The sequence below is a fragment of the Pseudovirgaria hyperparasitica genome (assembly GCF_010093815.1).
Source record: "Pseudovirgaria hyperparasitica strain CBS 121739 unplaced genomic scaffold EJ05scaffold_12, whole genome shotgun sequence".
Taxonomy (NCBI): Eukaryota; Fungi; Ascomycota; class Dothideomycetes; order Acrospermales; family Acrospermaceae; genus Pseudovirgaria; species Pseudovirgaria hyperparasitica.
In genome coordinates this window covers 1,298,269-1,313,544 of record NW_022985560.1, presented here as the reverse complement: position 1 = coordinate 1,313,544, position 15,276 = coordinate 1,298,269, and the positions used below count along the sequence as shown (strand labels likewise).

General features: G+C 48.4%; 5 protein-coding genes across 5 annotated transcripts; all 5 read left to right on the top strand.

Annotated features, from left to right (window-relative positions):
- The first annotated feature begins 149 nt into the window (after nt 1–149).
- On the top strand, nt 150–2,049 carry EJ05DRAFT_512776 (uncharacterized protein). The gene has a single exon (XM_033748367.1). The coding sequence runs from the start codon at nt 253–255 to the stop codon at nt 1,717–1,719; it is 1,467 nt and encodes a 488-aa protein (XP_033598697.1). The 5' UTR covers nt 150–252; the 3' UTR covers nt 1,720–2,049.
- A 126-nt stretch (nt 2,050–2,175) lies between these two features.
- EJ05DRAFT_95089 (putative ABC bile acid transporter) lies at nt 2,176–7,379 on the top strand. Its single transcript, XM_033750089.1, has 3 exons — nt 2,176–5,249; nt 5,305–5,732; nt 5,781–7,379. Exons 1-3 carry the CDS (start codon nt 2,370–2,372, stop codon nt 7,150–7,152), a joined length of 4,680 nt encoding a protein of 1,559 aa, XP_033598696.1. The 5' UTR covers nt 2,176–2,369; the 3' UTR covers nt 7,153–7,379.
- A 1,723-nt stretch (nt 7,380–9,102) lies between these two features.
- On the top strand, nt 9,103–10,536 carry EJ05DRAFT_540011 (uncharacterized protein; the record flags this gene model as incomplete). Its single annotated transcript, XM_033749573.1, has 2 exons — nt 9,103–9,259; nt 9,464–10,536. 2 exons carry the CDS (start codon nt 9,103–9,105, stop codon nt 10,534–10,536), a joined length of 1,230 nt encoding a protein of 409 aa, XP_033598695.1.
- Nucleotides 10,537–11,069: 533 nt separating this feature from the next.
- Nucleotides 11,070–13,099, top strand: EJ05DRAFT_95028 (uncharacterized protein). The gene is made up of 3 exons (XM_033750087.1): nt 11,070–11,462; nt 11,515–11,761; nt 11,810–13,099. Exons 1-3 carry the CDS (start codon nt 11,168–11,170, stop codon nt 12,777–12,779), a joined length of 1,512 nt encoding a protein of 503 aa, XP_033598694.1. The 5' UTR covers nt 11,070–11,167; the 3' UTR covers nt 12,780–13,099.
- EJ05DRAFT_95053 (HET-domain-containing protein) lies at nt 12,929–15,104 on the top strand. The gene is made up of 2 exons (XM_033750088.1): nt 12,929–13,307; nt 13,373–15,104. Exons 1-2 carry the CDS (start codon nt 13,078–13,080, stop codon nt 15,015–15,017), a joined length of 1,875 nt encoding a protein of 624 aa, XP_033598693.1. The 5' UTR covers nt 12,929–13,077; the 3' UTR covers nt 15,018–15,104.
- The last annotated feature ends 172 nt before the right edge of the window (nt 15,105–15,276 follow it).

The window sequence follows — 15,276 nt, the reverse complement described above, 5'->3', positions numbered from 1 at the left end:
ATCAGCCTTGCCCAGAGTCCTGAGAGTGTACCACTATTAGCGCGCACCACCAACGCGCATTTTAGGGAGACGCGCCGATATTTTGCGGAGCTAGCCAGGCTTGGTAGCACTGGACAGTTTGCCTCGGCTTGCAATACGCACTCGAACATTCTCCATTGTCATCGCCGAAGCTTTGCTTCCTCCAAAGGTCACCCTGATCTCGTCTTATCCTCGGGATAGCAACGAGGGCAATGATCTTGCTCCCCAGATGACATGCCAACAGCCGACTTCGCCGCCGCGCAGCAGCGCCTAGCCAACCGACGTCGACAGCGCGTTGCAGAGAATCGAGCTCGCGAAGACGCGCATCGCGCAGCGCAGGCCGTGACACTGTCAAGCCTCCCCAGACCACTCAGCCGGCTAGGCAGCCTTGGAAACAGTCTCTGGGATGGTGTCAAGGGAAGAGAGGGCACACATCCTGCGTTCCGCGTAGGACAGATCGATGCAGAACTACTTGACGAGGAACTTCTCGACTTACTGAAAGGCCAGGTTGGGGAAGGTCTTAAATACTATGGATCTCATTTGAGGGATGAATACTCAGCAGAGATACTCTTGGCATTGCGCGCAATTCTGTTTAAACTCACGATCTGGGACCACAATGCATCATACGGGGCATCCCTACAGGGCTTGCGATACACAGATGCTCGCGACAACAGTCTAGCCAGGCCTCCGCCTAAGTCGTGGCAGAAAGGACTATATGGACTGCTGACGGTTGGATGTAGATATGGCTGGACTAAGTGGGAAGATTATCTGCTATCTCGCCCGGATGATCCAGATGCTATGGAATCACCAATAATGCAGCAACTATCCCGTCTGACTACGACTCTGAGCAACATTCACTCCTTGGCGGCGATGTCCTCCTTCCTCGTGTTTCTGACGAATGGGCGGTACCGAACCCTCCTTGATCGAGTACTTCGACTACGACTTACACCTACCTCGCATGCAACCTCTCGAGAAGTCTCTTTCGAATACTTGAATCGTCAGCTTGTATGGCATGCATTCACTGAGTTTCTCTTATTCTTATTGCCTCTCGTGGGAATCTCGCGTTGGCGTCGGATACTGTCTAGGACGTGGCGAAAAATCAGAACCTTCGTTACAAAGAGCATTCTGGGCCGCACCCCGGACTCAACTGAAGAAGATACTAGCCTTGGAGAATATGGTTACCTGCCGGAGCGGACTTGTGCGATCTGCTACCAAGATCAAAATCCATCGTCTGGCACATCTGAGACCGAAATTATGGCCCAGTCGTCCGGTGCTGGTGGCGTGATTGGTTCAGCCGCTACAGACATAACGAACCCCTACGAAACAATACCATGCGGTCATGTGTATTGTTATGTCTGCTTGGTTCAGAGAATAGAGGGCGAGGAAGGGCAAGGTTGGACTTGTTTACGCTGTGGTGATATGGTCAAAGAGTGTAGACCATGGGCTGGCGATGTCTTGGAAGAAGTACCCCGTCCAACTTCGAACGGGAAGACAGTAGGCTTTGCATCCGAACATTTCGATGCAGACAGCGAGGAAAGAAGTGACTTGCAGGGATCGAAGCCTGACGTTGTTCAACGCAGTGCAACGAGCGAAGGCGCAGATTCCGAAGCAGAAGAGTCTGATGTTTCCTACCGGAAACATGATCTGGGTCTTGATGAAAGCGAAGAATGGGCGAAGGCAAGCAATGCCAGCTCGGAGTAACCCAGGCAAGAGCCACTTTCACATGGAGAGGAGTTTGATGATTGTCATGTATAACACCACAATAGCTAATGAGTAACACCACTGCCAAAACAATCGGTATCTGACAGTGCAAACCGGGAGATCTGTCTAGGGAGTGTCCAGTGGTCGGTATCGATAATGAAGTTCCGAATTCGACTTCTGGAATAGATTCGGGTCCGATCCATGAAACTAATTAGCGCTAGCGTTGTTGCCTAATATGCGCCACGGTGGTGTAACTACGACAACTACGCAGTGACACATTCTACTCTTGTCCGGAAAGGCGAAAGCAAGTCAGATGATGGATGAATCATGGTATTCTTCACTATGAATGTAGTGTAAACATCCTAGGTAAATAAAATGAATTGATGGATGGGTCTTTAGTCTCTGTAGTCCCGTCCAGTGGTGCACCGTGCGGTTCTCCGGCCCCCTCACGTTAGAGATCGACGCAAACGGACACCGCGTCTGATCAGATTTACCATCATTCATCAATCCGCCCCCATCTGCACTGATCCATTGTTGTCGCGCAAACTCTGGCCATCATCATTTCATCCTGACTCATACGCTTGCCCATATATCTTCCATCTCACCAGAGTTGCCATGGAGCTGCCTTGATTTTGACCAACAGCAGTGCAATGCTTCCGCTTACGACAATCCTAGTAGTTGTAAGCTTCGCGCTGATCGGCCTTCCTAGTCTTCTTGCTGCCATCAACATTGCCCGGCGTAGGAAATCTGAAAAAGGGAGTGGCTTTTACGAAGATGTGGACGGAGTCGCAACAGAACAAAGTCAGAAACAATTTTCTGCCAAAGGTCCTATCATATCTCTGCTCGTGGTTTCAGTCCTCGCCCTGTCATCATCGTTCGCACTTGCAGTCTCTTCGACCCCTGCGAAACATGGTAACAATATACTTCTGCCAGCATGGCTCCATGCAGGCGAACACTTTGCAATTCTGATACAGGGCATCAACGTTGCTCTAGAACGAAATCCGATTCGACGCTTCAACAGCTCTGCATACACCGCTCTCAGTCATGCTATTGTGGCCATTACCGCGAGCTTGCTTTACACCCAATGGAACGGACGGACAGTAAAGGCATTGCTTCTCGTTGATGTGCTTTGCTCGATTGCTGCATTTGTCTCTGGTATGCTAGTTCCAAGACGTCCTAAAGTGTTTCTGGGAGGCAAAAATGTGGATGGGGAACGGACAGTTTCCTTGTTGAACAGGCTGACTTTCACCTGGATGGCTGAGCTCGTGGATTTGGTGCGTGCCAAGAGCTGGCTGACAATGGACGATGTACCCATATTGGGATACCAAAGCAGATCCAGCTGGCTTCTCAATACACACCCTGAGCTCCAGCCTGACCAGACCTTGTTTCGTCTGCTACTTCGCTGCCATCGTGGGGCGCTAGCCGCACAGTATTTCATGACATTCATGGATGCGATTACAGTCCAAGCGCCTTCTGTTGCCATGCTCATGTTGTTGCGAACATTAGAGAGCCGACATGCAAGCGGAGACCAGAGTGCACCGATCGCGTTGTGGGTTGTCCTGCTCGGCGTTTTTCTCTTCCTAACACAATTCGTTGAGAGCGTCGGTTGGTACATCTCATACTCCTACATCCAAGTTCCCTTTCGTACCCACTTGTCAGCTCTTGTCTATGCCAAAGCTTTGCGACGTAAAGATGTCAAGGGGGTGGCCGATGTGTCAGGGCTTGAGAGCGAGGATGCCGAGAACAAGACACAACAAGGAACGGTCAATTTAGTCGGAGTCGACGTTTTCAGGGTATCATACTTTGCCCTAGTGAACAACTGGTTCTTCGGCGCATTCTGCAAAATCTTGATATCTTTTAGCCTCCTTGGATACCTCGTGGGATGGCAAGCATTGCTCGCAGGGCTAACTGTCCAAATTCTGAGTATGCCTCTCAACACTTTCTTCTCGAAAAAATACGCAAAAGCACAGAATGATGTCATGAAAGTTCGCGATCGAAAACTTGCTGTTGTAACCGAAATATTGAAGGGGATTCGGCATGTCAAGTTTGCAGCCCACGAGGACAGAGTTCAAAGTCAAATTAAAGAAGTACGAGACGAAGAACTGAGCCAGCAGTGGAGGTCGTTCAGGGCTGACATTGGTCTTATGTTTTGTTGGCTGTTTGGGCCTATAATGCTGTCTGCCGTTGCATTGGCAGTTCATGCACTCGTGTATGGCGAGCTGTTACCCAGCGTCGCGTTCACAACAATGGGTGTGCTCAATAGTATTCAGGTCACGCTTGCTCTGATTCCAGAACTTGCAACCAACGCAATCGATGCCTGGGTAAGCCTGAAACGAGTGGAGAAGTATCTACACGCTCCAGAGATCCCAGAAGTTACAACTCCAGGCGAATCGATTGAGTTTCAGGATGCTGACTTTGCTTGGCCTGTCGACGATCAAGACGCGAACAGAGAGTTCATAATTCGAAAAGCTAACTTGTCGTTTCCAAACAATGAGCTCAGCATCATCGCGGGAGGCACAGGAAGTGGAAAGAGCTTAATGTTGGCTGCGATACTTGGTGAAGCGGACCTAATCTCGGGAGCCATCACTGTTCCTAAGGGTACACCAGGGGACTGTAACGACAATGAAATACTGAATCAGACAAACTGGATACAGCCTGGAACACTTGCATTCGTTAGTCAACAGCCATGGATTGAGAACGGGACCTTCAAGGAGAACATCCTCTTCAGACTGCCTTTTGACAAAGAAAGATACGAAAGCGTTGTCGATGCGTGTGCGTTGACTCAGGATCGCAAGATACTGAGTGATGGGGATGAGACAGAGATTGGTGCCAATGGAGTGAATGTCTCTGGCGGACAGAAATGGCGAATCACACTGGCAAGAGCGTTGTACTCAAGAGCAGGTGTTCTGATCATGGACGACATCTTCAGCGCCGTTGATGCTCACGTTGGCCGTCACATATTTGCGAATGCATTGTGTGGCAAGATCGGTGCTGGAAGAACTAGAATACTGGCCACGCATCACGTCTCTCTTGTCGTTGGCTCAGCAAAGTACGCCGTGCATCTAAGTAATGGCCAAGTTGAGTATTCTGGCAGCATTGAACATCTTAAACGAACAGGCGCGCTACAATCGATTCTCTTGGAAGAAGACAAGGTGCACGAGGAAGCAGTGGAAGAAGCCGAAGAGATCGTACCGATAGTCGTCGCCGAGGGCGACAACGAAGGGACAGGGATCATGCATAGAGAAGCTGGGTATCAGTCAATTAATACCTCGCACAACCACACTGTGAATCGTCGTCGATCATCGGCGCGGAAATCCTCCAACTCCATCCGGCCCAACGGACTCATGGACGAGGATAACAGCGGCAAAACAACACAAGTACCGAAAAAATTTGTTGAAGACGAATCAAGGCAGATTGGGCGCATTGCCTTCAACATATATGTGCGCTATTGGAAAGCAAGTGGTTACCTCTGGTTCTGGGCGGGCTATGCTGGTGTTCTGATAGCCCTGGAAGTTTTAAGACTCGGTCAGGTCAGATTATACCGAATGAAGCTTCAAAGGGTTGACTTGCTAACATTTCATGTAGTCGTGGTGGGTCAAACTCTGGACTCAGAGTTACGAGACAGAGCAAGTACCAAAAGCATACCATATTTCTCATCAACAACAGCTCATGATCGCGGGAACTTCGAATCAGACGATGCGTATACGAGAAGTTGACGCAAACCTTAAGTACTACCTTGGCATTTACTTTGGCTTTGCATGTCTGCTCTTGATCGCTGGAATTGGAAGGTCAATTTTCATGTTCACTGGATCAATTCGTGCCAGTCAAAAGCTATACGAGGATCTCACTTACCGAGTTCTACGCGCCAAGTTGAGATGGTGGGACACAATGCCTCTGGGCAGAATCTTGAACCGCTTTACATCAGACTTTACCATCGTCGACAGTGAGCTCTGCTGGACAATGTGTACCGTCTTTGATCAAACACTTGTCATCTTGGGGATCATTGTGGCCGGGTAAGCTATAGATTTCAAACTCGTCGGCTATCCTAACATCATCTCTAGCATTCTTGTTTCGCCATACGTTGTGGTGTTTTCGTTCCTTCTCATTGCTATTTCCTTGAGATACTCTCTCTACTACTTGGACGGTACCCGCGAGATGAAACGACTTGAGAGTATTGCAAAGAGCCCCATTTTCGAGATCCTTGGTACGACACTAACTGGACTCGGAACCATTCGAGCATTCAAGAAGCAGGATATCTATAAGACAAACATGTTTGCTAAGATTGATGTCTATGGTGCTACGAGCTACTACATAGCTGGGATGAATAGGTGGCTCTCGATAAGGTTGGGTTTGATCGGCGCCATATTTGCCGTAATCATAGCTGTCATTGTGACTAGCATAAAGGATTTCGATCCTTCATTAGCAGGATTTGCCCTCAGCTTTGCCCTGCAGTACACCGACGCGATTTACTGGCTGTTGCGACAATTTGGTATCACGGAGATGGCCATGAACTCCGTCGAGCGGATACAGGAATACACTGAGACTGAGATCGAAGACCAGGGTGGAAAGCCAGCTCCGGCTGCTTGGCCTAGCAAAGGGCGGCTTGAAATTGACAATCTTGTAGTTGGATACGCGGAAGATCTACCACCTGTTCTGCGCGGTATTACGCTGGGAATAGAGCCTAACGAAAGATGCGCCATCGTCGGAAGGACTGGTGCTGGCAAGTCATCTATGGCGCTTGCCCTTTTCCGTTTTCTGGCTGCACGAGAGGGCCGCATTGTCATTGACGGTATTGACATTGCGACTATGCGACTGAAGGATCTCCGAAGCCGGCTAGCCATCATACCACAGGACCCGGTGTTATTCTCTGGAACTGTCCGCTCGAACTTGGATCCGTTCAGCGAGCATAGTGACGATGCCTTGCGAGAAGCACTCGAACGGGTCCATCTCATCAAAGGAAATGACTCTGGGTCCAGTACACCGCCGACGACGTCTGGACCAACTGAGCCGACAGTCTCAACAGCTAACACGAATCCCTTCGCATCACTCTCCACCACGATTGCAGAGTCAGGCTCGAATCTCTCCCAGGGCCAACGACAACTCCTGTGTCTCGCCCGAGCTATCTTACATAGACCGAAGATCCTTATCTTGGATGAGGCGACGTCTGCCGTTGATAAAGCGACTGACACGCTCATTCAACAGAGTGTCCGCGAGCAATTTAGCGATAGCACTCTGCTCGTGATTGCTCATCGACTATCAACCATAGCTGATTTTGACCGCGTCTGTGTCCTGGGAGATGGCAAGATTCTAGAGTATGATAGACCAGAAGTGCTAATGCAAAAAGATGGAGGCAAAGGCGCCTTTGCTAGCATGGTAGAGGAGAGTGGTGAGAAGGATCTGATCAAGGAGATGTTGTCGGAGAGAAAAAAGTAGAGATATACCATGTCTCATTTGTGCCTTTTGGGAATCGATCTACCCTCAAGCACTTTTGAATAGGAATCAATACATATGATTGTACTCTACTACCGGGCAAATATGCGTCGCTAGATTGGTTTGTGTTGGAGTACTGACTAGAACAACTCACTGATGCCTTGCATTGCTTCAAAGGTTCGCTGTGCTGTGAGTTCGAGAGGAGTTCACACGACCAACAAATTCCAGTAGTAATGTTACATTGAATCCTCTATATGATGCGCTAATGAACGTGAGAAGAGAGACCTCTGGTCACATATTGTAAATCTCGAGGATTGTGAAGTCGTCCTCGGGCTTCAGTGCAATTCCGAGGACACCGTCTACATAGGTTGCAGCGCCCATACTGATGCTCTTCCTCAGCAGCCAAATGCAGTCTCTGCTTGCAACGATCGGATATCTGATCAACACGTCACTTCGCTACCATCGTCTATCCTTGCCTGTCACACATATCAGCTCCAGTCCGCGTGGCTCATTCTTGACATAGTCATACCTTTGCTTATGCTTCGGGTTCTTACTGCAGATGATGTACACATATCGGCCGCCCTTTCTCCTCACACTCCTGCATCCATCGCAGAATTTCTTGACTGATGTGCGAACTTTCATGCCTCGTACTTGTGTGTTTGAGAGTAGCGTGGAGGAGGAGAGGAGCGGCTGGGCGGTTTGCGCACGGAACATTGGGAGGAAAGGCGTCTGGCGCGTGAGCGTACGAAAGAGCGAGGTGCGAATGGACAACATGATGATGGGTTGTGTCCACGGAGATGGAAGCTCTATGGGTGGTTTGTTGGTTGGAGATGGTAGGTAATTGAGATTTATACAATACCGTGATGGATGAGGTTGAAACCTCAAGTGGTCAGTGCGCTAGGACTAATTAGTCCTCGCCGCATCACCTCCGAGCGACGTTCAAGATAGTGATGGCATCAAACATGTGAGCGTAGTGTTATATCATCTCTGACCCGGGACCAGCGCCTCAATTGAGAGACCTCTTGATATCATTATGCTTCGTGATGAATCTGTCGTCTTAAACCGATCACTCCAAGGTTGCGTCGAGCACCCGCGCCGTGTCCCAGCCGACCGTGTCTGCGTGCCACTCAGAGCAGCGGAGTCACGGAGCCGCAGGTTCCCATCGATGAGAGCCTCTTTGAAGCTAAGAGACTGTATTCGTCTTTGTGCATGGACAAGTGCTATGCTATATAAAACACAGAGGAATTCATATAGGAAAGGTTACGCGTTCAATGGCTCTGAACGATAGCCGTTGTAGCTGATGGCATTGCGTCTCTTTGTCCAGATAGGCACCGATAAACTCGAAGAAGTACTTCTGGATTTGAAATAAAGGTTGCGCTGTCGTGCTTGAACGAGAACGTCTAGTTCCGAGATCGTTGATACTTGAAGAGATATCGAACAGGGTGAGAGATGTGAGGTGAAAGTACGGTAACCATCACTTCAATGCCCAAAGAATCCCGCGTATCAGCAGCTCAGAATATCATTGCAACATAACCTGACACGAGCTCGCCCCGACGTGGTTTATGGTGCTAGGAACTGGTTCAAAAGTCATCAACAGACCTCAAGATGAGTCCGCAGTGAGTTTCGACTTGAAACTGGGTATTCTCAAGACAGTCTGTCTGTCAACTAAAAAACGGTGGCTGGAAAATACATCGCGATGGGAGATTGTGAACTCCCCGAACGATTTATCCGACTAGAGCTGTTATGATACCAGCCACCACAACTTCCACCATTTTCGCCTCGTCTGTCGGAACGTTTTGTATTCCTACGTGCGCTACAGATACCGGCAATCATCTTCGATTCACATGTTACTTGCATATTCTCCGCCACAACACGTCAGCCACGCAGTATTCTACATCCAAGATGCAACCCCAAATTCCCATAACCCACGTGTATACTATGGTCATTTGAGAAATGGCTGTACACACAAACGAAGCACAACCTGGGGAATCGGCCCAAGGAGAGTATATTCTGAAGACGGACTCCCCAACCTCTTCATGTACGTCGACATCATTGTGCATTTTGACCACCACGCTTGATACTATTGTTGTTGCCATCGTGATGATCGCGAGTAAGTCATGTAAACATCTACCAGATATAAGAAGGGCATGCCACCAAACAATGATAGGTATCAACTTCTGAACCTTACAAGCACATCTGACAACCTCATCTTACAATCATATTTCTCGCAATCCTCTAAGCCTGACAAAGAAGCACTTCTCCAGGATGCATTCATCAATCTTGTTCATCACTCTGTGCTCTGGAATTGCTACAGCAATTCCTCATCACCTGCATGGGCATGTACACGGAAAGCGTCAGGGCGACATTCCATCTTCAGTCTTGTCAAGCTTTCCCTCTGATCTGACGGGAACACAATTCTCTGGTTCTCCAACTGCGTTCCCACTTCCCCGTCGGACGAACGACGAGGTCTTTGGTAAGCGCCAGCTTACTATTGTTCTGCCGAGTTTGTCCTTGCCCAGCAACGTCCCAACTCTTCTTCCACTGAGCGAGTCGGCATCCAATGTGGGAGCAAAGAGACAGGTCGATCTCCCTACGAGCATATTACCATCGCTATCCTTACCCAGCGACTTGCCAACAACACTCCTCCCAGCCAGCAACTCAGTAACCGGTGTTGGAGCCAAGAGACAGGTCGATCTTCCTACGAGCATATTACCATCCCTGTCCTTACCCAGCGACCTACCAACGACAATACTTGCAATCAGCGACTCGGCAACCGGCGTAGGAGCCAAGAGACAGGTCGATCTTCCTACAAGCATACTACCATCACTATCCTTACCTAGCGATTTACCAACAACACTCCTACCAGCCAGCAATTCAGTAACCAGTGTTGAAGCCAAGAGACAGGTCGATCTGCCCACAAGCATCTTGACAACAGTGTCTCTACCATCTTTGAGTCTCACCACTCTGGATCCCCTCCCGACGCCTGCAACCAACCTGACATCTGCACTGGATATGAGACGTCAAGTCGACGTACCAACTTTAACGAGTCTTACTTCTCTCCCAATCTCTGGGCTGACTCTTTCGTCTGCTTCTCTTACTTTCATTGGCACTGGTAATCTCTACAGACGCCAGGACAATGCAACTTCGACTGTCGCGGCGCTTACATCGACCTTGTCTGCAGTCGCCACAGACAGCTCGCTAGCATCAGACGCTCTGACTACGGCGTCTATGCCATTGACTGCGGATACATCAACTCCCCTGGCAACCTCTGATGCCACCAGCGTCGCTGCGACTAGTGAATCAGCTGCGGTCTCGGTTACTAGCAGCGCGGTGTCTGCTGCGGAAACTTCGCTCTCCGATGTTGCGACACCAACCACTACTGCGTAAAAACTTGTACAAGAAAAGGACGGGATACAGAGGTTTTCTATGTTGTTAAGATGTGTTTTCTTTCTTTGATTGCAGTTGTTTGTTGACGTGTTTTTGTCTTTCAGCATTGTGTTGCGTTTCCTTTCCTACGATATCCTACATGTATGCACCGCATTTTGCGATGCTACGACATAACGAATCATGTCATTTAACTCAAGCTATTATGAATATTCAACACGATTATGAACTCTATACACTGATTTGTTTGTTTCACACATAAATTATGATCCACGTTGAATAGATATTCAGCACAGCACCAGGATCGACGTTCTCAGAGCCAGCTGTATTCGTAGTCATTTTGTATCAATACGTCATAATGTCTGACTTTCGATGTACTAAGGGCACTCGTTGGTTGCTGACATGGTAATAGTACCCACTGCGTCCGAGGTTGCGATCTACTGTATCAGTCATGATGCCTGAGGCAGTAATGCATACCCGATCTCAGGATATCTTGCACGTCAGACTCCGGCTTTGAAAAGACATCTTTCATCCGACCGCCAGTGAATCCTACACCATGATGAATGAAAGCAAGATATACTCTCTCTAAACACGTATACAGAAGCCAATCTGCGTTTGATGGAGCTAAGGAGCTATGTCTTCCAGTGCACCCGGAATGGGTACAGTCCGAGAAAGGAAGGGCAACGCGCAACGACCACTGAAAGCTCTACTAGTTCTCCTGCTCTTTGTTAATTTCGCACAAGGCCTCTACACGCTACCACTCAATAAGATCATCGAGCAAAGATTATGTCGCGAATACTACCAGGAGTACGATCCAAGTCACGTTCAGGCAGACGGCACAATTGATGAATCTATGTGTAAAATCAGCCAGATACAGTCGAGACTAGCAACTTTACAGGGTATAATGGAGACTACTTGGACTATTGGAGGTGAGATATATCCGGGCTCTCTTATCTTTAGCCGGAAGTAACGTGTTGTTAGACTTTTTAGTAACGATCCCGATGAGCTTCGTGGCTGCTCGCTACGGCGCAAAATTGGTGCTATATATCAATCTGATACCGCGCGCTTGCCTTCTTCTTTGGCCAGCCTTGTTCAATTACTTTGACAGAGTCGTCCCGACGACATCAATCATCGCTGCTCCGTTCTTGTCAGTGTTTGGTGGAGCATGCGTTTTTGAAACGATCATATATACACTTACAGCGAACATGTCCGATGACAATACCCAGAGGCATGGATACCCTCCTAGGTCTGCGATCACTCGCTGACTGTAATTTAGAGCAACACATCTTGCATGGATCAGTTCAATCAGTTACGTTGTCAATCTTCTCGGTCCAGCTACCTCGGCAGCTACAATGAAACTTGTCGTCTGGCTACCTCTTGGGATAGGTCTTCTGCTTCTTGCCTCCGCATCTATGACGATCAAACATATCCCAGACTATGTTCATCAACTTCATCCGATCAGAGGATCAGAATCAAATCCCTTGATTCCAGCACTATCTACCGAGACCACGCAATCCTCGTTGAAACGGGACGAGGACTTGCCTATGCATCTTGCAATATTGCATGAATTTCATGAGATCTTTAAACTAATCTTCCATCCTTTGCATATCAACATACGGCTACTACTCAGTAGCTTCGTCCTCACGGCAGTGGCTGGTTCCAACACGTATCTACTCGTCCAATATATTTCCCTTCGATATGGCTGGACCTTCACGGCCGCAGGCTTCCTTCTATCCGTTAAGTCCATCTTCAACCTCTTTCTCCTTACGACTCTCGTTCCTTCTCTCATGTACCTCGCTTCGCATGTTTTTAGGCCAGTGGGACTGAACTCAGTTGCTGCAATCCTAAGCCTCATCATATCGGTCATAGGCGCGTTTGGCATCGGCCTTTCTTTTGCCTTCTGGCAACTTCTAACCAGCCTTATAATCTATGCCATGGGGTCCGCGCTTCCGGTTTTCAAGTTTTCACTCCTTCGCGCGTCTTGTGTGTCTGGCATCGTGTCTTCTTCAAGTCGCTCTTCCGATGCACACACTCCGACACAGCTTTTCTCCTTGGCGATGCTATCGAAAACGGCTGGATCCCTTATTGGTGCACCTTTAATGGCTGTTTTGTGGGTTCATGGCATTGAAACCGGCGGCATCGCACTAGGTTTACCATATTTCGTCTCAGCAGGATTTTATGCCCTTGCGATTGGATTGATTGTCATGATGAAACTGGAGGAAGAGACTTTGACTCGGATAGAGTAGAAATGGGTCACTTGACTTCGCCATTGGACTACAGAAAGACACGACTTGGCTAGATGCTCGATTAGGCTATGAATGGCTCTAAAATCCTACGGAGTCATGTGTCTGCGGGGCACCTGCAGGCATCATAATTTCTGTTACTGTCATATCCACCAAGTCGAGCACACATCATTGGTGCGATATAGCCTACAAGTATGGTTCGAAACTTCTGAAATTTGCCAGCAAGCCATTCCCTGTGGGGCCTTTCCAAGATCCAGTTCGGCTCTTTCTATCTGGTTGCATATCTCCACATCTCGTAGCAATGTGGCTTATCAACACAGATACTCTACAGCTCGAAACTTTTCTTGATGACAGAATACCAGCATATGCTATCTTGTCACACACATGGGAAGATGGCGAGCTTACCTTCAAAGACATGCAAAACCCAGATCCTTTGCATAAAGCTAGCTTCCTTGGATTTGGAAAAGTTCACCGAACGTGTGAAATCGCACGGGACCATGGCATTGGATACGCTTGGGTCGATACCTGTTGGTCAGATCCCGTCTCAATGTGATAACGTGCATTGGAGAGAGCCTTGAGTCTGATGGAAATTCTAGCATCGACAAAACCAGCAGCTCCGAGCTTGCAGAAGCTATCAATAGCATGTTCAAATGGTATGAAAGGGCAGAAATATGCTACGCGTACCTATCAGATGTCTCTGTGAAGGAAGGGGATCCTTTACCTCGAAGCCGCTGGTTCATGCGAGGATGGACGCTTCAGGAACTACTGGCACCTCGTCGTCTGGTCTTTTACAACAAAGATTGGGCGTCTCTTGGGACATTAAAGCACCATGACGAGCTAGCTGATGATGAGTCCGATGACGATGAATTGATCGGTGAAGTCCCGTCAGAAAGTGCAGAGTCAGAAATTGACGAGCCACGCAACGACAAGATAGACGGCACAAGGTTGAAAGACGACAATTCAGACGAGAATGAGTCAGGCGGTAACCAGCGAGTTGAACACCAGCCAGATGACAATCTGGTCAACAACAAGTTGGTTGATCAGGTTTCTCATCTCGCTGGGATTGACGAGGAATTCATCACAAGCGAGTGGAAAGTGTCTGACGCAAGTATTGCGAAACGCATGTCTTGGGCCTCTACTAGGAAGACCACGAGGATTGAAGACACAGCGTATTGTCTCCTTGGGATTTTTGATGTTAACATGCCACTCCTTTACGGAGAGGGCGAAAAGGCGTTTCAGAGACTCCAAGAAGAAATCATGAAGACTTCCAATGACTTTACGATCTTCGCCTGGGGCATCGTGGTCCCAAGAACAAGTGTACCGAGTTTTCATGGCATGAGCAGACCGAACTTCGGAGAACACAATGGCTTATTGGCTTCGATTCCAGAGTTCTTCCAAGGCTGCCAAGAACTCATCACTGATGAGCTTGGTGAAAAAAGCGAGCCGTATGTCCAGACCAAACAGGTGCTCCACTTGGCCCTCCCTCGAGCAGTAGGTCTGTCTAAGCACCGAGCAAGTGGAGATTCAAGTCGAGTGGTCCTCCCTTGCCGCGCCTCTAGCAATTACTTGTCACTTCTTGCAATTGGCATCTGGTCTCCGCGTCCTGGTATATTTCAACGCTCATCAGAATATCTCTATCTCACCACCCGGGATGAAATAGCGTCTGAATACACCCAGCAAAAGTTTCATGTATCGCTGGCTCATTACAATATCTCCTCAGGCCCCAGTTTCTTGGTTCGCTCAAGTGAGTATATACTTTTCAGAAGGCTACCGCCGAACTCGTCAATTACATATGTCGACCCCGGTGTGTATTGGAACAAGCAGAACCGGATTATAGGCAGGAATAGCAAGCTTTCAGAAGATACTGAACCCTTGACAAAGATTACGATATCACACCAGGACGGCGATACACTTGACATCACGCTCCGTGGTTTCAGCTGGGCTAAAATAGTGGCCGTGAGACAACAAAAGCACTTCAACATTCAAAACGTGTCTGGTTCTGATGTTCTAGCACACGAATGGTCTGCTGGGCGAAGGGAGGTACATTTTGCGAACATGCGTATATCAGTGTACCCACCCAGAAAGATCAGTGACGGTCCGGAAGCTGGGATTCCAGTAGTGCCGATTGACGTTGTTTCGACTCAACATGAGGTTCATCGTGTGGGCGACAGGGATGACGCTGAGGAGGTGGAGGTGGAGGAGTGGGATCAGTTATTGCGTACTCGGCAACGAAAGACATGACGGCTGGTTCGAGTGCTTTAAATTGACAATGCTATGGACCTTACGTATGTCATTGATGATAGTATCTTCGTGAGAAGGGTCAAAGCAACGCGAATAACATCACTTATCACAATTTATGAGCATTGTCATTCTATGCGTTTTCTCATATCAATGATCAGGCTTACTAGCAACACTTATTGATTGACATGCTGGTAACCCTTTAGTATTATGATATCGCAAGCAATAAAAACGTCGATAACAACGTCAATGAGAACGACTG